This window comes from Salvelinus sp. IW2-2015, linkage group LG23, assembly GCF_002910315.2.
Source record: "Salvelinus sp. IW2-2015 linkage group LG23, ASM291031v2, whole genome shotgun sequence".
Taxonomy (NCBI): Eukaryota; Metazoa; Chordata; class Actinopteri; order Salmoniformes; family Salmonidae; genus Salvelinus; species Salvelinus sp. IW2-2015.
This window is the reverse complement of record NC_036863.1, coordinates 7,820,942-7,847,300: the sequence shown is the minus strand read 5'-3', so window position 1 is coordinate 7,847,300 and position 26,359 is coordinate 7,820,942. Positions and strand designations below refer to the sequence as shown.

Genomic DNA, 26,359 nt, shown 5'->3' with positions numbered 1-26,359 from the left:
GAAATGCATTCAAGGTGACTACCTCATGAATCTGGTTGAGAGAATGCCAAGAGTGTGCAAAGCTATCATCATGGCATAGGGTGGCTACTTTGAAGAATTTCAAATATAAAATATATTTTGATTTGTTTAACACTTTTTTTGGGTTACTAAACTCAGCAAAAAAAGAAACGTCCTCTCACTGTCAACTGCGTTTATTTTCAGCAAACTTAACATGTGTAAATATTGCCTACCGTTTGTAAGCTGTTAGGGTCTTAACAACCGTTCCACAGGTGCATGTTCATTAATTGTTTATGGTTCATTGAACAAGCATGGGAAACAAGTTGTAAAAATCTAATTACATTTACAGATCTTAATTGTAAAGGGTTTAAACACTATCTTTGAAAGACAGGGTCCTGAAAAAGGGCTGTTTCTTTTTTTTGCTGAGTTTACATGATTCCATATGTGTTATTTCAAACTTTTGACTGGTACAGTATCTAATCTGCCATGTACCAAAGGCTTTATACAGAGTGAGTTTTTAACAGTGCTTTGCGAGTTAAACAACTGGCATGATCAGAATGAAAAGTGAATACAGAAAATATGGGAAAGAAAATAATCTCTGTATTATCTGACTTCTATGAAAATCTGAAAACTGGGAATTTTGGAGCTGGAGTTTATCATCCACATATAGAATTGTCTGTTTGTCTGTCATTATCTGATGTGAATGGCATCCCCAATCTGTTTTGGCCTTAATCTGCAGAGAAATAGTAGGATGATGGATGGTGGCTCACTCAACTCAGAATTGCGTTCCAAATGGCACCCTATTCCCAACATAGTTCGCTACTTTTGACCAGGACCCATAGGGAATAGCGATGCCATTTGGGTTGCATGCAGAAATTAGCTTCCCATGAGGGCAATCAACAGTTATTTTCTCTGAATCAGCTCCCTGCTGGGAAGGAGATGAAACCAATCAGAATATCAGTCCCCAGCTCCCTCTGTGTGTCTCTCTCTCTCTCTCTCTCGCTCTCGCTCTCGCTGTGTGTGTCGCTTGCTCTCGCTGTGTGTGTGTCTCGCTCGCTCTCGCTGTGTGTGTCTCTCGCTGTGTGTGTCTCGCTCTCGCTGTGTGTGTGTCTCGCTCGCTCTCGCTGCGTCTCTCTCTCCTCGGTGTGCCGCCTCGCTGTGTGTGTGTGTCTCTTTCTCTCGCTGTGTGTGTGTTCTCGCTCTCGCTGTGTGTGGTGTCTCGCTCTCGCTGTGTGTTGTCTCTCGCTCTCGCTGGTGTGTGTCTCGCTCTCGCTGGTTGTGTCTCTCGCTCTCGCTGTGTGTGTGTCTCGCTCTCGCTGTGTGTGTCTCTCGCTCTCGCTGTGTGTGTGTCTCGCTCTCGCTGTGGGTTCTCGCTCTCGCTGTGTGTGTGTCTCGCTCCTCGCTGTGTGTCGTTCCGCTCTCGCTGTGTGTGTGTCTCGCTCTCGCTGTGTGTGTGTCTCGCTCTCGCTGTGTGTGTCTCTCGCTCTCGCTGTGTGTTTGTCTCGCTGTGTGTGTGTCTCCGCTCTCGCTGTGTTGTGTCTCTCGTCCGCTTCTCGTGTGTGTGTGTCTCGCTCCTTATGTGTCTCTCTCTCTCTCTCTCTCTCGCTGTGTGTCTCTCTCTCTCTCGCTGTGTGTCTCTCTCTCTCTCGCTGTGTGTCTTCTCTTTCTCTCGCTGTGTGTCTCTCTCTCTCTCGCTGTGTGTGTGTCTCTCTCTCGCTCGCTCTCGCTGTGTGTGTCTCTCTCTCTCTCTCGCTGTGTGTCTCTCTCTCTCTCTCCTGTGTGTTCTCTTCCTCTCTCTCGCTGTGTGTGTGTCTCGCTCTCGCTGTGTGTGTGTCTCGCCTCTCGCTGTGTGTGTCTCTCGCTCTCGCTGTGTGTGTGTCTCGCTCTCGCTGTGTGTTTGCTCGCTGTGTGTGTGTCTCGCTCTCGGCTGTGTGTGTGTCTCGCTCGCGTTTCGCTGTGTGTGTGTGTTCTCGCTCTCGCTGTGTGTGTGTCTCGCTCTCGGCTGTGTGTGTGTCTCGCTCGCTTGTGTGTGTGTTCTCGCTCGCTATGTGTTCTCTCCTCTCTCTCTTCTCCTGGTGTGTGTGTCTCTCTCCTTCTTCGCTGTAATGGTGTCTCTCTCTCGCTCGCTCTCGCTGTGTGTGTGTGTCTCGCTCTCGCTGTGTGTGTCTCTCTTGCTGTGTGTGTCTCTCGCTCTCGCTGTGTGTGTCACTCTCTCGCTGTGTGTGTGTCTCGCTCGCTCTCGTTGTGTGTCTCTCTCTCTCGCTGTGTGTGTGTCTCTGTATCATTGTGTAATTGTGACTGGTGCTGTGAATATCTACATGCATGTGGCTACACCGTACTTAGCATACGGTATCCTTTCATTTTCCTCTGACTTTTAGGCCATGGCTGTGATACCAGGGACTAGAGCAAGGGGGCGCTGAATAGCACTCATCTTAATGGACTACTGACAGCGGCTGGATCAGAAATTCTCGAGACCTCGGCACATAGAGCAAGTCATCAGGACGAGTAATGACACAAGAAGATGCCATAGTGCTTTTGCATCCAAACCGTCTACTTGGAAGAACTGGTGTAACATTATACCTCCACTTGTCAGCTCAAACTGACATACCTCATGGAACACAGTACTTAGATGGAGCCACATGCCAGATGTCTCTGATCACGAGTGCAGGCAGAGATTCTGCTCTTTCTAGTCTCATTGGAGAGGACAGACAGCAGGACTGGATAGGTGATGCCATTGCTCATAAGGACCACTGAGGAACTGCCCTGATCTGTCACACAATAACAAGGTAGAGTTACAACCTCGACCAAGTCCTGATTCTGTATACTCCCTATCACTCTGGACAAAACAGTTCAAAGGTCTCTCCACCTACACTGCTGCACTCCACGCAGCATCCTGCAAGACATCCGTTCCCTCTCCCTCTATCAGCCTCCCTGGATAGAGGGTGCCCCTCGGCTGCTTTTATGAGCCAGTTGTTGGTGGGACAGAAGATCATGTCTGAGAACCTTCGGCTCCCCTCCTTCCAGGTGCAATCCCCCGGCGACTGGGAGACCCAGGATGGCGACCCAGGATTGGGAGCCTCCGCATCGGGAGACGAAGTTGAGGTACCCGCCGGGGATGGTGACCCTTCCGCCACTCCGTCCCTCCGCCGCAAGCGCTTCAAGATGCGCCGCATGAAGAACGTGCAGAGTGAGAGCAGCGTGACCCCGGCTGTGTCTGTGGCGGCTGCCACGAGGTCAGAGGTCATGAGTAAGGGCCATGGGTCACGCTCCTTCTCAGGGGCCATGGAGTACCTTCAGCTGCCGTCCATCGAGATAACGCCAATCAGCGACGAGGACGCGGCAGCCACCTGGTCCAACTGCTCCACACCCAGCGCTTCGCCGCGACGCAAACGCTTCCTGCTACGGCGTTGGCTGAACGTGCGAGAGAGGAAGGAGCACAGCAGTGAGAGCAGGTCTGTATAGAAGCTCCATCTGAAGTTACCTCTAGGATTTAGCTTCCCCTCCCCAATCCTAACCTTAACCATTAGTGGGAAAAATGCTAAATTGACCTAAGATCAGGAACTAGGGGAAACTTCAACCTACTGCCAGGCAGTCACATAACAAATGAGGGTAGTCCCCAAGTGTTATTAATGTATACAACAAGAGTGGGTTACCCATTGAGTGTTGTATATAAAGTCGGGCAAGCTTACTATTTTTAAGGCATCCTCAAGCATCAAAGTTTAGTCGGAAGTTGGAACCATGTAGAAGTGGAACCATAGAACAAAACAGTTTCTGTATGACCAGAAAAGGTATAATTACACACTAAGTGAAAGGTATGATTTAGAGTTGGAGTTGCCATTGTCCGTATCATTTTCTTAGTTTTTTGTTGTTGAGGTTTAGACACTTTATGAATACACACCCTGGTCTGTAGAGTTGCTGGGATGTATTTTGTTTTTGTCTTTGTGTAAGAGATTGGTCCTGAAAAAAATCTGTTCTGTAAAAAATGTCACACCTACCTACTTTTATCAAAGGGAAATATGGTTTGTTGATTTCAACGACCTTTATCACTTTTCACTCGAACAAGCTTCTAATAGGGATTAGTGACAGGAAAAGTCAGAGTGCACCTAGTGTTTCAAGTCCTCAGTGGGCCCCTATTTGTTCATTGAAACTTCATCCCAGGTTTCTGTGATCTAGTAGACTTTGTTTGCACATGCAGCCTAATTCTCATATTTTTTGCCACTAATTGGTCTTTTGACCAATCGCATTAGATCTTTTCACATCAGCTCTTTTTCAGAGCAGATCTGATTGGTCAAAAGACCAATTCGTGAAAGAAATATCAGAATTGGCGTGCATGTCTAAACGCAGCCATAGACACCTGCTGGTGACGTCCCAGTCTGTTCTATAAACAGGTTATTTTTACCCCCAAGCTTACCTCGACTCTGAATAGGCTCCTTGGAATGTTACATAAGCCACAGTGCTGAGTATGAATTGTCCTATACATTATAAATAAAACCAGCCCCATGCTATTTATCATCAAACAACAGGAAATGCAGGAGTGTACTTAAGAATATAGATACAAATGTTTAATACATACAAATGCCCTTACTAACAGAGTTTGGTCTTCAGTGAATGTAGATGTTATGCACTGCACTGCGTTGCCATAATACATAGTTTAAGCAATAAATAATTTGAATATGACTATTAATAATTAATAAATACATTTTATATTTATAAAAATGTGGGTGTATGTTCACTATTGGAAGTTGATGTTTTGGCCTCGTACATATTTTATGAGCATAATGTTTATTTCTAGAAGTTGCCTGGTGTTTGTTACTAGCTTCGTCTAGGTTGGAAGAAGTGAGAGAATGCATATTTGAGTCTTATGAGGAGTATTGACTACTACAGTATTGTCCCTGGCTGTTCAGTACTTTCAAATATGTACGATTTGTACAACTTGTAACATTGGTACTACTGTGATGATAGTTGTAAAACTGGTGAACACTAATCTCGGCACAGGTTGGAATTTTTTGGAATGACTCAGTGGAATGACTGCCTGTAGTGGAGGCAGCTCTACAGGGTAGTCACTCAGATAATCAAATCAGATTTTAAACCTAACCTTAACCACACTGCTAGCCTTATTATGCCTAACCATTACCTGAATTTAAGACCAAAGAGATAATTTTACAATACATATAGCCAATTTTGACTTTGCCGCTGGCCCATTTAGTGGAAATCGCTCAGCTCTGCTGTCACTCTCCAGCCTCTAGGTCATCAGGTTGCTGATTATCCCGCACACCTCTCACCATCGTCTCGTGCACCTGCGCCTCATGACACTCACCTGGACTCCATCACCTCCTTGATTATCTTCCCTATATCTGTCACTCCCCTTGGTTATTTCCGCAGGTGTTATTGACTCTGTTTTCATGTCGGTGTGTTGTATGTTGTACTTGTTTATTGTTTCATTTATTTATTAAAACACTCACTCCCAGAACTTGCTTTCCGACTCTCAGCGCACTTGTTACATCTACCTCCAGGACAAGATTAATCCCAATAAATGTCAACCTGCAATCTCGACAAATTTTTGGGTGTTCACAAGAGATGAGGTGAAGCCCATCTCTGACTTTATACTACAGCCGTCCCAGGAGACAAAGTGAGAAGCTACAATCCAAGCTCATTACTGTAAAATAGATAGTTCTGGAGCTGACAAGCGTGCTAATCCCCTGACATGTACAGCCTTACAGATGAGAGCTAAAGGTACTCTCTGGGTCCCAAATGACACCCTATTACCTATGTTGTGCTCTACTTTTGGGGCCCATAGAGCTCTGGTCAAAAGTAGTGCACTATATCGGGAATAGGGTGCCATTTGAGACATAACCCATGTAAAAGTGCCAGGGTACAGTACTGGAAGGAGTTTGTGAAGACCTGGGCTATGGGCTGTGGTCAAAAGTGCCATTTGAAACGCAGGTCTGATTTGCTAAATATAAAACAGAACTGCTGCTTACGTAGCCCACCAGCCTTTAGTTTCCGGTGCTCTGACACACAGCCTGGATGGCAGACTGTTTCTGCACCCACGCCTCGTTGTTGTCATGGCAAATCTTGCCAAGTTGGCTATTGCAGAAACAGACTGGCTCCCAGGCTGCTCTGACGGTATATTAGTTGCTGCGGGAGGTGGCACTTTTTCTTTGGCTCACTCTTTCCTGTGGTACATGTAAGGCAGATTGTAGTCGTGCCACTGTTGGTTATGTGAAGAGGCCTATTCAACAAATGGAGACTTGTCTTTTGTCTTTGGATGCCCCTTCACGGAAAACATCTCACTGTATTTGCATAAATGTTGCTGCCTTTTCCTTGCATTGTTGCCAGTTATGACTTTCAATAGGACAAATTATAGCTTACAGTGACAAGACGACCAGAGACACAGTATATGTCTCTACAGGCCAGTTTCCCGGACACAGATTAATCCTAATTCTAGACTAGAAATAAGAAATAACTATTTACGACAATGATTAGTCAAATCACATTATGGAACGACTCCTGGCCTTACCATAACATATTTACCCTCATTGTTGACATAGTCAAATCAAATGTTATTTGTGACATTGCTTTGCAATGCAGTTTTAAGAAAATAGAGTTAAGAAAAGATTTACTAATAAACTAAAGTTAAAAAAATAAAAAAATTAAAAGTTACAATTAAATAACAAAGTCTTTGCTGCTCTCTAGTGGGGGCTTCTATCATTTTTTCTGTCTGTTTCCTGTCTGGTTTACTGTCAGTTTTTTTTACTTTGGTTTTCTGAGTTTGACATTTGACATTGTGTGTTGTCTAAGTAATCAGATTGTCATATTTGCTTTGGGAATTTGGTTAAATACCTTTGTGGGACTTTTAAATAAATAATATACACTACCGTTAAGTTTGGGGTCACTTAGAAATTTCCTTGTTTTTTAATGAAAAGCACATTTTGTTGCCCGTTAAAATAACATCAAATTGATCATAAATACAGTGTAGACATTGTTAATGTTAAACTGTTGTTCTGATTAAAGAAGCAATAAAACTGGCCTTCTTTAGACTGGTTGAGTATCTGGAGAATCAGCATTTGTGGGTTCGATTACAGGCTCAAAATGAACAGAAACAAAGAACTTTCTTCTGAAAATCGTCAGTCTATTCTTGTTCTGAGAAATGAAGGCTATTCCATGCGAGAAATTACCAAGCAACTGAAGATCTCGTACAAAGCTGTGTACTACTCCCTTCACAGAGCCTGGCTCTGCCCAAATGTCAATATTGCTGCATATCTACACAATGACTTAGGTAGTATGGGCAACTTATCCTTGTACCAAATCTCTTCTGAATCCCCCTATTCCTGTCTTAGGATGTGCGACTCCTTCTAATGCCCTTGCTACATCCCTCTGTGTCCATGCCCTATACTTCTATCGTGTCTGGTTATGCTCCGTCCCCAGCTCTGGGATTGGGTAAGGTTATGAGTGGGAATTGGGGTATCTTCTCATTGTCATCTAACTATTCTGTGTCACTTCTATCTTCTCTCAATCCTGGCTTATAATGAGATTCTAACCTTCGTAACGCTCCCGGTCTCCTGCTCCTCATTCCCAGTCTCTCCCTCTCATTCTCCTCAAATTCCTTCTGCTCTCTCTCTATCTTGCTCACTTCCTCCTCCTAATACTCCCAAACCATCAAGGTCAATTTAGGGCTCAGCATAGGGCGGGGGGGCCCTTCTCCGTCTGCCTTTTCTACTATCTGTCTGTCGCTCTTTCTTATAACAGATATGGGTTGTTTCCAAATATTGACTACATGTCTCACTGTCTCACTGTCTGCACTCATGGATTTTTTGAAAAATTAACATGTCTATGCTAGTAATCTCTAAGATTATTACCTAGTTGATAAAGTTTATCTCGATTACTCTCAATGATCCTGAATCACCACAGATGTCATATATCCCTGTCCTGTTTGCTTAGATATGTTCTAAATACTTACATAAGTCTACCATTATTAAACTTATTCTTGCTAACATTATAACCTTGTTCAACAACAAAATATAATAATACTATTATATCAATTTCACAGCCTTGTTGTGTTACATTTCTTACACTGCATACAACAACAGCTGTATGGGAAAATAAAACTTTGCTAGATTACTAACCATTACTTAAGCCAAAATAGTGGGAGTTTCAAAATAACCTTGACAGTTTTTTATAAACCCACCTTTGCCCCATTTTTAACCCATAATTCTCCATGAGAGTATTGTATGAAAAATACTACTACTGGTCAAAAGCTAAAACAAAGTTTCAAATAAAATAATCAGATCAAAATCACTACTCTGAAACCCTCCACAAAGAAAAATTATTGTACCCTTGTGGCCATAGGAAGAGAGACTTAAGGAAGTCTACCCTTAGTCAAAGGTTATGCCCTCTTCTTTTTTCTCATCGGTTCAAATTTCAAATATGTCAAAGAACTATAAACTCCATCATAATTATCACTTACACAAATTACCTTAAATCAGTATTACAAATGACCTCAAATTCATTATCCAAATGGCCCTCCCATGAGGCTGATCAGACCACACAGGAGAGCCATGATAGAGGTCAAAAGTCATACCACCCTTTCAAATAAGTATTTCTTACTATATTAGACAAATTAAAGAAAAACCATCAAACATTTTCTACATGTTGTATCCCAGGTACCCAGAACATCCCCTTATCTAAATAATTTATGTGTTTAATTAAAACTCAGAAAATAAAACTTCTAAAATGCCATATGTGTGTGTACCCCTTTAAGATATCGTGGCTCTAGGAAACATTCCAAAGAGAGACAATGAAACACTCCTTTTCCCAGAAAAAAAACACTTGGTCAGCATTCATTATACTACACCGATTCAGAAACCCAAACGTTGACTACAAACAAAACCTAATAATAATGATAATTCCATTGTACTCCCTCCATTCATTAGTTTTAAACTTCCTCAATGTTTATATGTACTTAATTGAACATGTGCTACCCTTGGATACAATACTGTACTTAAAATCTATGAAATTCCCCTACTTAACATACTACTTGACTAGTTTGGCCCAAGCTTGCTTTGCAACATTAAAACCCATTCAGTCTGTCTGCAAACAGTCTCTCAAAGTCCTGATAGGAATACCCTGCCATTAGACACACACAACTGTGATTAATGTGCACTGTCCCTGTAAAATAAAATGAACTCAACCTGCAATCCACTGTACTGACCTGACATTGTTCCACGTAATGGAAACAGATTATAATGTTAGAATACATTAACTTCCTGTTCAAATTCACTGGTGTTATCACAAAACTGTTACAATTCAACTATTCAGACCTGAATCCCTTACAGCCAAATATAGCCCAGCGCCCACAACCAACTCTCCTCTTCTTACCAGTGGGCAAAAATATAACCTCTACTCAAACAACGTTCTGCCTTACCTCTATTGTAAGATTAAAACCAAACTTTACAACTGTCCCTTCTCTTTCGGCTTCACCATTATGAAATGTCCAAGACTTAAAAGTAACATGTAAGTCGCCAAACTTATAACATGCATCAGTCAATCCATAAGAATATAAAACATTTTGGTGGGCACAACTCTATCGCCATTATCTGTGATTCAGTTATTTAAATACGACTCCATATTACATCGAAATCGCCTCGCTATTATTTTGAATGAATTAGTCTTTCAATTTAACCTAAACAAGCTATTAAAACGTTCAGTTTATATCTTAAACAAACACTAACAACAGTATCTTTCCAGGCAAAACATATCAATAGTTGAATTACAATCAGAAACCAAAAATGTTTGTCTATTGGTGATACGAACCTGGGTCTCCTGCGTAGTAGGTGAGAATTATACCCCTGGACCACCAAAGCTTTTGAAATGATGAAGACTCCTCGCAAATAACCCTATTTATAATTGTCTGTAGTCGTAAAATCAGGCACGTCCTACCGAGACAATTCCCAGAAAATAGCCCTAATTTAAAGGTCCAGGCATTTCTCCGGCGATGATTCTTCTTACTATCTCCCTCTTCCTTTCCTCTCTTGACTTTTTTCACTACTCAGAATTTAGGAATAATTACTATTGTGACTTTTGATAAGTTATTAGGTCTCACACGCACATCATTTTCCCCTGCTGATATCCTTCTTGTAACTTTCTCTCACGCTTTCTCTACGCTTGCCTTAACTTCTTTCCCGGGCTTCAGACAGCCAGGTATCTAGCCCTCGACCTGCTGTTTCCCTTGACTATCTACACATGTCTTATGTATCTACTTTATCATTCATTCAAATTTTTCTACATCTAGACGTCTCTCAAATTCGTACTTCTTTCTCCATTTTGGGCATTAGATTTACCTCTCATCCCCGGTTAATTCCGGGACCTCCTTTGAGGAGTTATCTCCCATTATTAGTTAAAACCTTGTTCTCTCTGCTTATTCTCATCCTTTCCACATTTATGCATTAGTGTAATCATAGACTCCAATTTCCCCACATCCAGGCAACCTTCAAAACCCATATTTCTTTCTCCATTTTAGGCCATAATCGATATTTCGTTTATCTTTTAACCCCATACATTGTTCATCGCCCGTAAGTTTTCCACATCCCTTAGAACCTTTACTTCCCATTTTAACCTGGTTTTGTTGTGTTATGACTATTAATTTGGATCTATGACTAGTTTATCTTCGTTTAATTCCAATCTATTAATTTTGGATCTTTGATTAGGTTACCTCGTTTCATTTCATTCAAATCTCTCGCCTCCTCCTTTTTGACTTTATTTCAGTATTGTCTTTTGAATCAGATCTATGGTCAATTCACTCTTGTTAATTGACCATTTGAGTTATTTTGTTCGCATAGAATTACCGTCCTATCTCACAAAACCTATTTTAGGTTTCGGCGTGTTACCTTCGGACGACAGGAACAGGTATTGGAATCCGGCTCGAAAGACCACATTTTTATGAGAATTTTGTTATCAATGTTCATTAACTTCAATTAATCTACTCAGTCTGCAACCCAGAGTTTGTAAGATTCTGGTTGAATGATACAAACAAGAGTCCCAGCTTACAATAGTCAAAACGTTTATTCACGAGAACGTTCTAGTTCATTGTACAAAAACATCAATTTTATACTGGCTCCTTACGCACATACCTTCACACACAAACAGTAGGTATCCTACGCACATACATACAAGTTCAAATCTTAAGCTACGCCTTGCTCAGACAGTCTGTGTTTTTCCACTATACAGATACATTGTTTAATCTGCAACATGTTTCATAATTTTCTGCAAGCCTAACAGTTTCTCCCCTCCACGGGTGGAGACAGTATGGAGTGTCTCTCTTCAGAGTGGAATTATTTCATCATTTTCTTTAAACGTATAAATTATTTTATCAGCGGGAGCACTGGTTGGTCGGCCCAATTGAGGTAGTATGTACATGAATGTATAGTTAACCTCTCTAGGGTACGTGAGACGGTAGTGTCCCACCTCTTCAACAGCCAGTGAAACTGCATGGCGCCAAATTCAAAACAACAGAAATCCCATAATTAAAATTCTTCAAACATACATGTATTTTACACCATTTTAAAGATACACTTGTAAATCCAACCACAGTGTCCGATTTTAAAAAGGCTTTACGACGAAAGCAAACCAAACGATTATGTTAGGTGAGTGCCTATTCACAGAATAACACAGCCATTTTTCCAGCCAAAGAGAGATTCACAAAAAGCAGAAATATAGATAAAATTATTCACTAACCTTTGATGATCTTCATCAGATGACACTCATAGGACTTAATGTTACACAATACATGTATGTTTTGTTCGGTAAAGTTCATATTTATATCCAAAAATCTGAGTTTACATTGGCGCCTTACATTCAGAAGTCACAAAACATCCTTTGATTTTGCAGAGAGCCACATCAATTTACAGGAATACTCATAATAAACATTGCTAAAAGATACAACTGTTATGCATGGAATTTTAGATGCACTTCTCCTTAATGCAACTGCTGTGTCAGATTTCAAAAAAGCTTTACGYAAAAAGCAAACCATGCAATAATCTGAGTCGGCYCTCAGAGCRCAATCAAGWCACAAATATAMCCGCCATATTYTGCAGTCAACAMAAGTCAGAAYTAACATTATAAACATTCACMTACCTTTGATGATCTTTATCAGAATGCACTCCCAGGAATCCCAGTTCCACAATAAATGTTTGTTTTGTTCGATAATGTCCATCATTTATGTCCAAATTCCTTCATGTTGTTCTAGCGTTCAGTACACTTTCCAAACTCACGCGCGGGCAGGTCCAGCGGAAAGTACGGACGAAAAGTTTAAAATGTTATATTACAGTCCGTAAAAACATGACAAACAAAGTATTGAATCAATCTTTAGGATGTTTTTAACATAATTCTTCAATAATGTTCCAACCGGCGTATTCTTGTGTCTTCAGAAGTGCGATGGAACAGAGCTCGCTCTCACGTGAACGCGCATGGTTAGAGCATGGTCACCTCATGGCAGACCTGACTCATTCCTCTCTCCTTCGGCCCCACTAAACAGTAGAGGCATCAGACAAGGTTCTAACGACTGTTGACATCTAGTGGAAGCCTTGGGAAGTACAACATTACCAATATCCCACTGTATCTTCAATAGGAGCTGAGTTGAAAATCGACCAACCTCAGATTTCCCACTTCCTGGTTGGATTTTTTCTCAGGTTTCTGCCTGCCATATGAGTTCTGTTATACTCACCGACATCATTCAAACAGTTTTAGAATCTTCGGAGTGTTTTCTATCCGAATCTACCAATAATATGCATATTCTAGATTTTATGGCTTTTTAGCAGGCCGTTTACTCTGGGCATGCTTTTCATCCGAACGTGAAAATACTGCCCCCTACCCCAAAGAAGTTAAAGTGACTTTGCATATATGGCAAACAGAGAGTAGCAGTAGCGTAAAAGCAGGGAGAGCAGCCTACAACACACATTACACCTAACACTGTCTCTCTGTGGTGTGTTTCCCCAGCAGGGAGAGCAGCCTACAACACACATTACACCTAACACTGTCTCTCTGTTGGTGTGTTTCCCCAGCAGGGAGAGCAGCCTACAACACACATTACACCTAACACTGTCTCTCTGTGGTGTGTTTCCCCAGCAGGGAGAGCAGCCTACAAAGCAGCCATGAGGAGGACTCTGCTCACTTCTTGACCCCTCATCGCCGGGAGGAGAGGTGTGTAGCATGTTCGTATTTGTGGGGTTGTGTGTGTGACTGCACGCTTGCGTGCATATGCATGTTCAAACATGCATGCTTGTGGGCAGCTGGGTGAATGCTTAAAAGACAATGAGAGAGCAAATAAAAATGGTATGTATTGCTCATAAAGACTTTTGGAAGACGTTATGTTTTTAATGTGTCGCCTATCAGCCAACTTAACCCAACTTGCTAGCGTGCAAAGAGATGTTGATGATGTGGTGTGGTCTGAGGTCTGTGAAGTACCTGCATTGTTCTGATAATTCCACTAGAGGGCAGTGCTGCTACACAGGAGGACTGCTACACAGTAGTGCAGGTTTAGAGTCATTTAGAGAGAGGGGAGAATGTGCATGACCGAGTGTGAGAGAAAGGGAGAAGGAAAGATAAAGAGAGAGAGTGAAATGAGAGGGGGACTGTTTTAAAGACGGGTGTTCAATTCCCAAGTGTTAAATTGGAGGTGTTAAGTTGCTTTGAAGCAACTGTTCCTTTTTTTCTCATCAAATGTCTTCTGGGCTTGACCACAAGGAGGCTGTACACATTACAACACAGTCTCAGAGAATTTCCCCTAGTCTCTCTCTCTCTCTCTCGCTCTCTCTCTCGCTCTCTTTCTTTTTCTCTCTCTCTTTTTCTTTCTTTCTTTCTTTTAGTTTCATTTCCTCACACTGAGCACTGGTGAGGTTGAATACATTTGACTAAAGGGCTCTACACAGTCTACACCAGGGGTGTTTGTCAGTGACACAAATGTCTTAGGTGGCAAAGATCAGGATGGATATCGTCCTTTATCGGCTCTGTGGTACAGCGCAGTAACAAACATAGTCGTCTATGACTTAGGAAACATGTTATATGAAATATACATTAAATGAGACTAAGAATTTGAATTAATTACAACTTATTTATTTTTAATGTAAACATGTGCAACATGCATCAACATTGCCGAAGAACAAAAGTGGTTGCATAATTGTCTATGCAAAAAGTGCGCTGTGAACCAATGTATATGTGCCTTGACACAAATGGTGTGAGAGCAACTCTGAGACACTGGTGCAGGGGTTCATTGCTGAGCCTGGTGCGGTATTTGTTTTTAATAAAGTTAATTGTGGAGAGGCCTGATTCACAGCTGTATGTGGAGCCAAACATTGTCAGGATGTATAGTACCAGTCAAAAGTTTGGACACCTACTCATTCAAGGGTTTTTCTTAATTTTGTACTATTTTCTACATTGTAGAATAATAGAGAAGACATCAAAACTATGAAATAACAAATCAAAATATATTTTATATTTGAGATTCTTCAAAGTAGCCACCCTTTGCCATGATGACAGCTTTGCACACTCTTGGCATTCTCTTAACCAGCTTCATGAGTTAGTAACCTTGAATGCATTTCAATTAACAGGTGTACCTTGTTAAAAGTTCATTTGTGGAATTTCTTTCCTTCTTAATGCGTTTGAGCCAATCAGTTGTGTTGTGACAGAGGGTAACACAGAAGATAGCCCTATTTGGTAAAAGACCAAGTCCATATTATGGCAAGAACAGCTCAAATAACAAAGAGAAATGACAGTCCATCATTACTTTAAGACATGAAGGTTAGTCAATGCGGAAAATGTCAAGAACTTTGAAATTTTCTTCAAGTTCAGTCGCAAAAACCAGCAAGGGCTATGATGAAACTGGCTCTCATGAGGACCGTCACAGGAACGGAAGACCCAGAGTTACCTCTGCTGCAGAGGATAAGTTCATTAGAGTTATCAGCCTCAGAAATTGCAGCCCAAATAAATTCTTCACAGAGTTCAAGTAACAGACACATTTACATTTAAGTCATTTAGCAGACGCTCTTATCCAGAGCGACTTACAAATTGGTGCATTCACCTTATGATATCCAGTGGAACAACCACTTTACAATAGTGCATCTAACTCTTTAAGGGGGGGGGGGGGGTTAGAAGATTACTTTATCCTATCCTAGGTATTCCTTGAAGAGGTGGGGTTTCAGGTGTCCCTCGAGGAGTGGTGATTGACTCCGCTGACTGGCGTCGTGAGGGAGTTTGTTCCACCATTGGGGTGCCAGAGCAGCGAACAGTTTTGACTGGGCTGAGCGGGAACTGTACTTCCTCAGAGGTAGGGAGGCGAGCAGGCCAGAGGTGGATGAACGCAGTGCCRTTGTTTGGGTGTAGGGCCTGATCAGAGCCTGAAGGTACGGAGGTGCCGTTCCCCTCACAGCTCCGTAGGCAAGCACCATGGTCTTGTAGCGGATGCGAGCTTCAACTGGAAGCCAGTGGAGAGAGCGGAGGAGCGGGGTGACGTGAGAGAACTTGGGAAGGTTGAACACCAGACGGGCTGCGGCGTTCTGGATGAGTTGTAGGGGTTTAATGACACAGGCAGGGCATCAACTGTTCAGAGGAGACTGTGTGAATCAGGCCTTCATGGTTCAATTGCTGCAAAGAAACTACTACTAGAAGAGACTTGCTTGGGCCAAGAAACACAAACAATGGACATTAGAGTAGTGGAAATCTGTCCTTTGGTCTGATGAGTCCAAATTTGAGATTTTTGGTTCCAACCGCTGTGTGTTTGTGATATGCAGAGTAGGTGAACGGATGATCTCTGCATGTGTGGTTCTCACCGTGAAGCATGGAGGAGGAGGTGTGATGGTGTGGGTGTGCTTTGCTGGTGATACTGTTAGTGATTTATTTAGAATTCAAGGCACACTTAACCAGCATGGCTACCACAGAATTCTGCAGCAGTACGCCATCCCATCTGGTTTGCGCTTAGTGGGACTATGATTTGTTTTTCAACAGGACAATGACCCAACACACCTTCATGCTGTGTAAGGGCTATTTGACCAATAAGGAGAGTGATGGAGTGCTGGATCAGGTGACCTGGCCTCCACAATCACCCAACCTCAACCCAATTGAGATGGTTTGGCATGGTTGAGAGAATGCCAAGAGTGTATAAAGCTGTCATCAAGGAAAAGGATGGCTACTTTGAAAAATCTAAAATATATTTTGATTTGTTAACACTTTTTGGTTACTACGTGATTCCATATGAAGATCTGTTTTGCTTCTTCTGACAACTCTCTCACATTTGTGACCAAGAAGGGGTTCTGGATGATCAGCAGCAGTTCTCTTCCAATAGTGAAATCATCAAAGCGAGCCTTGAAGTTATCCATCAGCTTCTGGATAAAATTAATATGGTTGGGAACATCTTTGTCTCTGTGCGTTTACACCAGAATATTGGGGAAGTGGACAAATTCTCCTTGGAGATTATTCTTGAAAATATACAATTTCTTCTGGAAAGCCTGGACTGCTGTTATCATATCACACACTGTGTTGTCCCGTCCCTACAGCTTAACATTCATTTGATTAAGTTGTAATGTATTGTCCGTAAAAAATGCAACTGTTTCCATCTTCTCCTTATCTTCCAAAAACTCAGAAAACTGAGTTGCCTTGTCACTCTTTTGCTCTGATAAGAAAGCTTTGATTTCCTCTTGAATGGCCCAAAAGCATTCCAAAACCCTGCCTTTGCTGAGCCATCTGACATTGCAGTAGTAAGTCATCAAAACTGGCATTGGCCTCTTTCAGAATGCCTCGTAGCAGGGAGTGTTGTAGGGATGATATTGCTCTCAAAAAGTTGATCAGTTTCCTCATTGTTGTCATGACCTCAAAATACTCTTTTCCCAGACTGGCACACAGGACAGACTGATGGATGATGCAGTGATATGATGTCAGGTCAGGGTGGTCCTCTTTCAAATGTGCAACCAGTCCCCTCCCTCTTCCTTTCATGGCTGGAGCTCCGTCTGTGGTGATGGAGACCTCTGACTTCAGATCTATCCTGCTTTTTGTAAGCATCCCTTTGATGACCTCATGGATATCCTCTCCCCGTGTGTCTGCTTCTCGATTTGTTAAGCCCAACAGCTCCTCACAGAATTCCTTTTTTGTTTCGTTATAAAATCTGACAAACACCAGAAGCTGTGCATTATCAGTGTTATCTGTTGATTCATCCACATCTAATGAAATGCATGGTGCATTGTGAATGTCCTCTTCAAGTTATGAAGTTAAATCTAGAGCAAATATTTCAGTTGTCCGCATTGCTGTTGATCTGACCGTGGGATCTGTTTGACCTTTTCCCTGAGCTCATCTTTTTCTTTACCTTCAAGCAAGGTGTCAGCAACTTCACACATGCCTTCTTTTACCATTTCAGCATCTGACATTTTTTGGGGGTGTTTTTCCAAAACCCAAGCTATCCTCAGTGAACACTCCATTGCACGTTGTTGGGTTGTCAGGGAATTGACAAGGACTTTGGTGGACCTCTCATATTGGGATCTGAGTTGGTTAATCTTGTTTGTTCTCACCTCCGTGTTCAGGGGATACATCTGATCGAATTTACTATGCCTGGTGTCATAATAGCACTTAACATCGGCTCTTTTCAGGAGAGCTACGGACTCGCTGCATATCAGACACATTGGTTTTGTGCTAGTTGCGGGGAGAATACATACTGTTCCGTTCACTCTTCTTTGAATTTACAGTTTTCAGAGTCAACTTAAATTTTTTTGAACAAGCCTTATTAACAAAGATACTGGTAACTAAGCTCCTTCTATATGTGATATTTACATTTGAATCACGGTCAAATCTTTGTTACTTTCTACCAGCATGTCCCATGGTTCCACAGAAGATATTTGGATTGATGTGATTGGGTAAGACGCGGCGGCCTCTTGTATTTGCATATAACTAGGCGATTGGATTAGACAGGGCACTAGTAGAGGTTGGCGTTGCTTCGTGAGAGAGCGAGAAAGAAAGGTTGCTGAGTTAGAGGCTGTTACGCCTGGTAGATTTTAAAAAATCTAAAAATAATGTAGTAAATTTTATATAACAAATGTGATGTCTGGTCCGGATTGACCCTTTTCTGGGTCCGGACCTGGACCGCGTCCGCCAGTTGAGTTTGGCTGATCTACGCGAACAGAGCCGACGGAGGTCTGTTTGCTCGCGTTCCAAAAAATTCAGCCGCACAAATGTACGTAGAACTACGTAGAAAGCGCCGCAAACTGACCTCTGTTTGCATAGACTGTGTAGACCCCTTAATAAAGGGACTCGTGTTCATTAGGGCACACCATAGCCAAACATTTCAAAACACTTTTTACTCTTAGCACCAGCTGTGGCAAGAACACACTATTCTTTTGTGTCAAAGGAGGACATATAATGGTGTAACATCTCCATTGCAAGCTTTCAGGTGTTGCAAGCTTGCCTTGAACTGGTATACCCTCTCCCATGAAGGCGTAGCACACGCCCCCTCAGTCCCCTGATTCGGGGTGCCTCCGAGCTCGAAGGGCCTTTGCTCACCTCACACATTTTGTTTTACAACCTGTACAAATGTACATCACAATAAATTAAGCTATTTAGAATTAGAAACAGATTTAGCACTTTTGGGACTATTCCATTGAACTCGGCTCTAAAAAAAACTTCAAAGGTTCCAACCCACCCACTTGAAATACACATCCACTCCTCAGGTCATTTTGGCCATTGCCAACATCACAGTGTGCCAGTGTACAGTAACAGAGCCCCCCCAAAAATTAAACACCAAAACAGATTCATTTTCAATGAAACTTCTTGAATTATTTCTCCTGGGGATCGACGCTGGAGGCTCCGGACTGGGGATCGACGCTGGAGGCTCCGGACTGAAGGGCGTCACTGGAGTGGAGAGACACAGGAGGCTTCGTGCCATGGATCATCACTGGAGGCTTCGTGCCATGGATCATCACTGGAGGCTTCGTGCCATGGATGCATCACTGGAGGCTTCGTGCCACATGGATCATCCATGGAGGCTTCTTGCCATGGATCATCACTGGAGGCTTCGTGCCATGGATTCATCACTGGAGGCTTCGTTGCCATGGATCATCACTGGAGGCTTCGTGCCATGGATCATCACGGAGGCATTCTTGCCATGGATCATCACTGGAGGCTTCTTGCCATGGATCATCACTTGAGTGGAGAGACACACAGGAGGCCTGACTCTGGGAGCAGGCCCAGGACTCACCAGGCTGAGGAGACATGCAGGAGGGTTAGGGCTTAGTACAGGCACAGGACTCACCAGGCTGGGAGACATGCAGGAGGCCTCTTCCTTGGCCGAGGCACCGGATACACTGGGTCGTGGAGGCGCACTGGCGGTCTCGAGCGCAGAGCTAGCACAACTCGTCCGGCTGGATACCCCCTGTAGCCCGGCAAGTGCGGGAGCTGGAACAGGCCGCACTGGGCTGGTGCTGGCGAACCGGGGACACCGTGCGTAGGGCTGGCGCAGGATAACCCGGGCGAGGAGACACACTGGAGGCCAGATGCCGCTGAGCCGGCACCATCCCTCCTGGCTCGATGCCCACTCTAGCCCGGCCGATGCGAGGAGCTGCGATGTAGAGCACCGGGCTATGAGTGCGCACTGGGGACACTGTGCGCTTCACCGCATAACACAGTGCTTGCCTGGTCACACTCTCCCCACGGCAAACACGAGGAGTTGGCTCAGGTCTATGACCTGACTCCGCCAATCTCCCAGTGTGCCCCAACCCCCCCCCCCCCCCCCCCAAAAAAATTCTGGGTTGCCTCTCGTGCACGGCTCCTCGAGCCAACTCCTCGTAGCGCCACCGCTCTGCCTTAGCTGCCTCCAGCTCCTCTTTAGGACGGCGATACTCTCCCGTCTGTGCCCAGGGTCCCTTGCCGTCCAGGATTTCCCCCATGTCCAACTCTCCAACAAATGCTGCTCCTTCCTACCACGCTTTTTGGTCCTTTGGTGGTGGTGTAGTTCTGTAACGATTCTCGTGGGCTGAAGGAAGAGTGGACCAAGGTGCAGCGTTTAAAGTGTTCATAATTTAATCCAATAACCAAATTGAACAAAAACAACAAACAGGAGAATGAAAGCGAAACAGTTCTGTCTGGTGCAGACACAAAAACAGAAAACAACTACCCACAAAACACAGGTGGGAAAAGGCTACCTAAGTATGGTTCTCAATCAGAGACAACGATAGACAGCTGCCTCTGATTGACAACCACACCCGGCCAAACACATAGAAATAGACAACATAGAACAAAAACATAGAATGCCCACCCCAACTCACGCCCTGACCAAGCAAAATAGAGACATACAAAGGATCTCTAACGTCAGGGCGTGACACTCACTCATAAATAGAGAGGCATATCTGATCATATCCCAATGTAAATCAAGGTTAGAAAATACTCAATGTTTTTGTCAAATACTACATCTGTATTTGCCAGCAGCATACCACCCTGCATCCCACAGCTGGCTTTCTTCTGAAGCTAAGCAGGGTTGGTCCTGGTTGGTAGACCAGATGCTGCTGGAAGTGGTGTTGGAGGGCCAGTAGGAGACACCCTTTCCTCTGGTCCAATATATATTTTTTAAGTGATTGGGGACATTGTCCTGTGTAGGGTGCTGTCTTTCGGATGGGACGTTAAATGGGTGTCCTGACTCTCTGCCGTCACTAAAGATCCCATGGCACTTATCGTAAGAGTAGGAGTGTTAACCCCGGTGTCCGAGCTAAATTCCCCATCTGGCCCTCATATCATCATGGTCACCTAATCATCCCCAGCTTACAATTGGTTCATTCATCCCCCCTCCTCTCCCCTGTAACTATTCCCCAGGTTGTTGCTGTGAATGTGTTCTCAGTCAACTTACCTGATAAAATAAGGGTTAAATACAAATTAAATAAAAAATCTGTTTGGGATTCTTGCGGTCAATTTGCAGTGTACCAATTATTTATAACTACGTTCGGGCCCCCTCACCATCCGCTAAAGGAGAAATCGACCCACGGCTTAATGTAATTGGGGCTACTGTAGGCTATATGTACAAATGAAAAACCATCACAAAGATAAACATTATCATTTTGGGGGGCAGGTCTAAAGAAACGTTATGGAAATAACAAAATGTTTTTCAAAACACAAATTTTAAGTTTTATTATGCTACTACTCTTTGCTTAGTAGCTACACTTTATGACCAAAAGTATGTGTGCAGCTACGCTCCCCATACAACCGGACAGAGCTTGAGAGGATCTGCAGAGAAGAATGGGAGAAACTTCCCAAATACAAGTGTGCCAAGCTTGTAGCTTCATACCCAAGAAGACTCAAGGCTGTATTCGCTGCCAAAGCTGCTTTAAAAAAGTACTGAGTAAAGGGTCTGAATACTAATGTTTTGCTTTATCATTATGGGATATTGTGTGTAGATTGAGGGGAAAAAACGATTTAATCACTGTTAGAATAAGGCTATATGGTTACAAAGTGGGAAAAGTCAAGGGTTCTGAATACTTGTTTGGTTGTAGTGCGTAATAGTATCCGGTTTTCTCGTCATGTCCTGTCAATGGCAGCTGTCGGAAAAATGGTGCTAACGACAGAAATGTTATTTCTTGCCTTGCACTGGTATAGTGTGAGTGTTGTCTTGTCATTCTTCAGTACCGTTGTGGAGTACAACAGCTGTGCAAGTGCATATTTTACGCAGAGAGGGTGAGCTCCCATCTCGCTTTGTTCATGGTGCCGACTAGGATTGTTTTATTTGCAAGCAACTTGTTCGGCAATGACAGTGAAGTGAAGAAATTGTCCATGGTGACATTTCTCCCCTTGCCAGCATAAGGTTCCACAAGCCTCATCACCACATTCTCTGAAACTTGCTCACCTGCTGCCCAATGTGGATCTTTTCTGAAACGGTGCAGTTCCTTCCTTTCCCCTGTCTCACCATCTCCTTTGTTGGTGGCCCGGGCATACCGTTCTGGCTTTTTTATGACTTGGCCTCGGAAGTGTAGATTCAGGCTGAGGCTCAGAATCAGAAGAATAATCATCAGAGATGTCATGATTGAATTCCTCCCCGCCATCTGTGTCACGTGTGCATCCATCCATTCGTCTTTGTCTTCTTGCCCTTCTAAATCACGCACGCTCTCACTGTGTACTCCAAGTAGGCCAGAGTAGACTGATGAAACTGCTTTGATTGGGTGGACTGATATAGGGTACATACCATTTTGAGATTATTAGTAGAATATACCAATACAAAGAATGGCCCACCCTGTTCTTCATTCTGGTTACTACGTAGTTATGCATTGTCCGTTTCCCCTTGCTCATCAACTCACCCATTCGTCCCCATCATACTTTACTTAATTTGTTATATGTGTGAAATTAGTTTAGGTTCAGTATCAGGGTGATTATCAACTGACCACTGCACCTTCCAATGTCGGGAGAATGAGCAGAGCAGGCCCAACCGTCGGGAGAAGGAGGGGCAACGGGGTTAAACCTTTCAAATAATGACAAAGACGGCGGGGAGCATGACTTTAAAAATGTCAGAGTAATAAAATAAATACATGAATGAGCAGTCAGAATGCCTGCTTTAACGGTTCTAGTGTTAAAGGGGTAAAGTAGAATGCGGCTTTAGCGGTTCTAGTGTTAAAGGGGTAAAGTAGCTTTCCTTGACTCCTTTCCTTCATGTGCCCTGATCTGGAGGCAGGTCACTGGATCAAATCACAGTGAAAACAATCTGTCTCTGTGCCCTTGAACAAGGCACTTAACCCAAATTGCTCCAAGGGCGCTGGAGAATGGTGACCCTGGCCATGAGCCCACTCCCTGCAGGCATCTTAGGAGGAGTTGGGATATGCAAGAAACACGTTTTCATGACACGCTAGTACAATTCTGTAACAGGATAAATATAGGACCCCCCCAAATTATTTGTTATTAATTATCTTAAGAAATGGAACAGGTGAGAGCAGATTTCCAGTAGTCGTTCCCGATTGCTTTCACCTCTTTTCAGATCAGTGCAGAATATAATTCAATAAAATAGAACTGTATTGTCCATTTGTAAGGAAGAGCAGTGTGGCCTGAGAGTCAAACCACATGGGACAAACGAATAAAAGGAATTGTCATATGAAGATAGCAAAGAGAGGGGTTTTTGTGTGCATGCATCTTTGTGTGTGTGCGCGCTTGTCTGAGCGTGCGTATCTGTTCAGGGATCTCGGTTCAGAGGTCAGAGTGGTGTTTGCGGCTCTGATCTGAGGAGATAGAGGGTGCTTCAGTGATGCAGCAGTAACAGCATCAGCGGGGATTCATATTACCACATCTGATGATTCATCACCACCATACTGCAGCATGCAGCAGACCAGGGTTATCTGAACCCATACACACACACACACACACACACACACACACACACACACACACACACACACACACACACACACACACACACACACATACACACGCTCCACTACAGACAGACAAGAGCTAAAAGGTTTAAGGTGTAACAGTTAAAACTCCCAACTGTTAACGTTTCTCTCGCCCTCATTCCAGCCCATCACTTTGTCTTTCACTAAACTCCTCTTTCCATCTCAGACTAATTCCCTCAGCCTCTCCTCCCCTGACTTTGATGTGCTCATTTAGATTAAGGTGCTAGATAGCATATAATTATGTTGCTAATTATAGTCTTGCGGAGTTACTAATGTCTCGGTAGCCTCACTATATTGTGTTGGTGGCGTCGTGAGAGAAACTGTGTGCCGTGCTGAGTAGGGGGAAGTTTCCCCTAGACGCTGATTTTGTGTCAGTTTAGTGTTTCCCCTCACGAATGGTTTAGGTTAAGAAAGGCTGATCCTTGTTCTGTACCTAAGGGACACTTCACCCCGGAGCAGTGTCAATCTTTCTATGGGAGGCTCGCCCGGTGCAGATTGTAGAAGAGCAGATGCTAGGCTAAGGGATTAGCACCACAGCCTAGAAGCTCTGTTTCTGATGCTAACCGAGCTCGACAGGCACCCGTCTGTCACCTGACTTCCCGCGCCGCCCTCTCATTGGTTGGCCGGTATAAAGCAGCGTGGCTAAAAATACCAAATAAGGTTATAGAGGGGACTGAGAGCCAGTGTGTGGGCGCTCTGGGGCCTGGCCCTTTGAACTCTGGCTTGGTGTGTGTCCCTGCTGCGCCGCTCAAAGCATAGGAAGCTGTGTGTGCTGAAATAGCTGTGTGTGTGTTCGTATGCGTGCGTAAGGAGAGCCTTGGGTCCACAGTGATCTCAGCCACGTCTCCAGAGACCAAGCACAGGAAATCAGCAGGCCCGCATCCAGAGCTACAATTACAGTGAATATAGAGCAGCAATGTAGGCCGGCTGGAACACCCTGCATGGCATACCGCAGTTCTGTCAGACAGGTTCGATTCACAGGTCCGCCCTTAGGTCTCTCTCTTTCAACCCTATATGTTGTTTTGTAATAATAATACATGGGACTTACATTGAGTATACAAAACAGGAACACTTGCTCTTTCCATGACATAAACTGGCCAGGTGAATCCAGGTTAAAGCTATGATCCCTTATTGAAGTCACTTGTTAAATCCACTTCAAATCAAATTTTATTAGTCACATACACATGGTTAGCAGATGTTAATGCAAGTGTAGCTAAATGCTTGTTTTTTGTTCAGTGTAGATGAAGGGGAGGAGACAGGTTAAAGAAAGATTTTTAAGCTTTGAGACAATTAAGACATTCAGAGGGATATTGAAGTGCCTCTGAACAGGGTATGGTATTAGGTGCCAGGTGCATTGGTGTGAGGGTGTCAAGAACTGCAACGCTGCTGGGTTATTCACTCTCAACAGTTTCCTGTGAGTATAATATCAAGAATGGTCCACCACGCAAAGGACATCCAGCCAACTTGACACAACTGTGGGAAGCATTGGATTCAACATGGTCCAGCATCCCTGTGGAGTCCATGCCTTGTCAAATATTAGGTCTTCCTAATGTTTGGTGTACTCAGTGTATATTGCACATTTCAATGACCCAAAGTCTTCCCCTCTCTTCACTGCTGTCTAAAAATATTAAGAACAATACTTTAGTGTTACCAGGGCTAAATGCAACACTGGTCAGTTGTAGCAGGTACATTATATTGTAGTGATACATCCTTGTCTGAGTACCAGTGTAATGTTTTTTTGGGACATTCAAGTCATCAATATGTTGCTACTGGATGTGTTGAGAAGCTATTCAAATGCAGTCAAAAGGCATTTTTCAATGTTAAATTAATCCAAATCAATTATGAATGTGTAAAAAATACAATCATTTTCAAACCCACTTTCTGTTGATTAAAGCGCAGTCAAACGTGTGGTGCGTGTTAGTAAGGGGGTACTCGGGGAAGGTTGAAGTTCAAAAAGGGTACTTTTTTTAGGTAACCACTGTGATTACATGGTAGGCTATAGGTACATCACTGTGGCAGTCCTCTCTGTTACTATACTGTGGAATCGACCAGACTAGAAACACTCATACTGATATTTTATGTGTCTTACCAGATTAGGATGGATTGGTTTACATTCATGAAACCTGAATGTACGTGACACAAGTCATTGGTTTTGAGTGGTTTGAATTCCTGTGTCATCGTGGCACTACCCATGCATCTAAGGGGAGGTTTCCATGACAACAGTCCTTGGCCATGTGACACCCAGCCTTGGCCCAAATGCATTTTGGGTAAGGTGACTCTGCAAAACTTGACTGTAGCAGAGAGGGAGAAAGAGAAAGAGAGGGAGAAGGAAAGAGAGAGGGAGGGAGAAAGGGAGGCAGCCCCGGTGCCCACTCCCTCCCTCCGTCTCTCTCTCTCCAACTCCCTCTTCAGTCCTTCCCCTTTTCCCTGTCGGCGTGCTGCCAAATGTGCTGGAGCAGGACGTATAGTGCAGGGAGCAAAGCAAGGCTAATTTCTGACCCAGAGCTCAACCCAAATGAGGAAGGAGTCTGACAATTAAATGGGCACTTAAGGCTCCTGTTGATTTAAACAAAAACAGCATATAAATAGTACAGCATATAAATAGCTTCTTTAACTTAGACACACGTGCTGTAAGAAAATGGCCTGTAGTATTATTATAGACGATACGGGGATTGCATTGTGTGCACCATGTACAAAATACAGCGTGTTTACTGGAACAGGGTAATCATCTCCTTCTCACAGACATTGATTAAGAAAAGTTACAACATAAATTGTGTCACAGATGATAATTTTACTCCCCCTGTCTATATAATATGTTAGTTAGTTTGCGTGTGTCATTACGTTAGGAAAATGTTACTCAAGATGTCCATAAATTACAATATAGAATACTGACTTACAATATCAGTGGCTTAGCAGGGTGGTTAGGGCTAGCAGGGTGGTTAGGGTTAGCAGGGTGGTTAGGGTTAGCAGTG

General features: G+C 43.4%; 1 protein-coding gene across 1 annotated transcript in view; it reads left to right on the top strand.

Moving 5' to 3' along the window:
* The first annotated feature begins 2,384 nt into the window (after positions 1 to 2,384).
* The window catches only part of gramd1ba (GRAM domain containing 1Ba), a 102,254-nt gene continuing 78,279 nt past the window's right edge, over positions 2,385 to 26,359 (top strand). The window contains exons 1-2 of the mRNA XM_023968310.2: positions 2,385 to 3,449; positions 13,120 to 13,194. Of these exons, the coding sequence (XP_023824078.1) occupies positions 2,959 to 3,449; positions 13,120 to 13,194 (566 nt within the window). The 5' untranslated portion in view covers positions 2,385 to 2,958. The remainder of the gene's footprint in view (positions 3,450 to 13,119; positions 13,195 to 26,359) is intronic.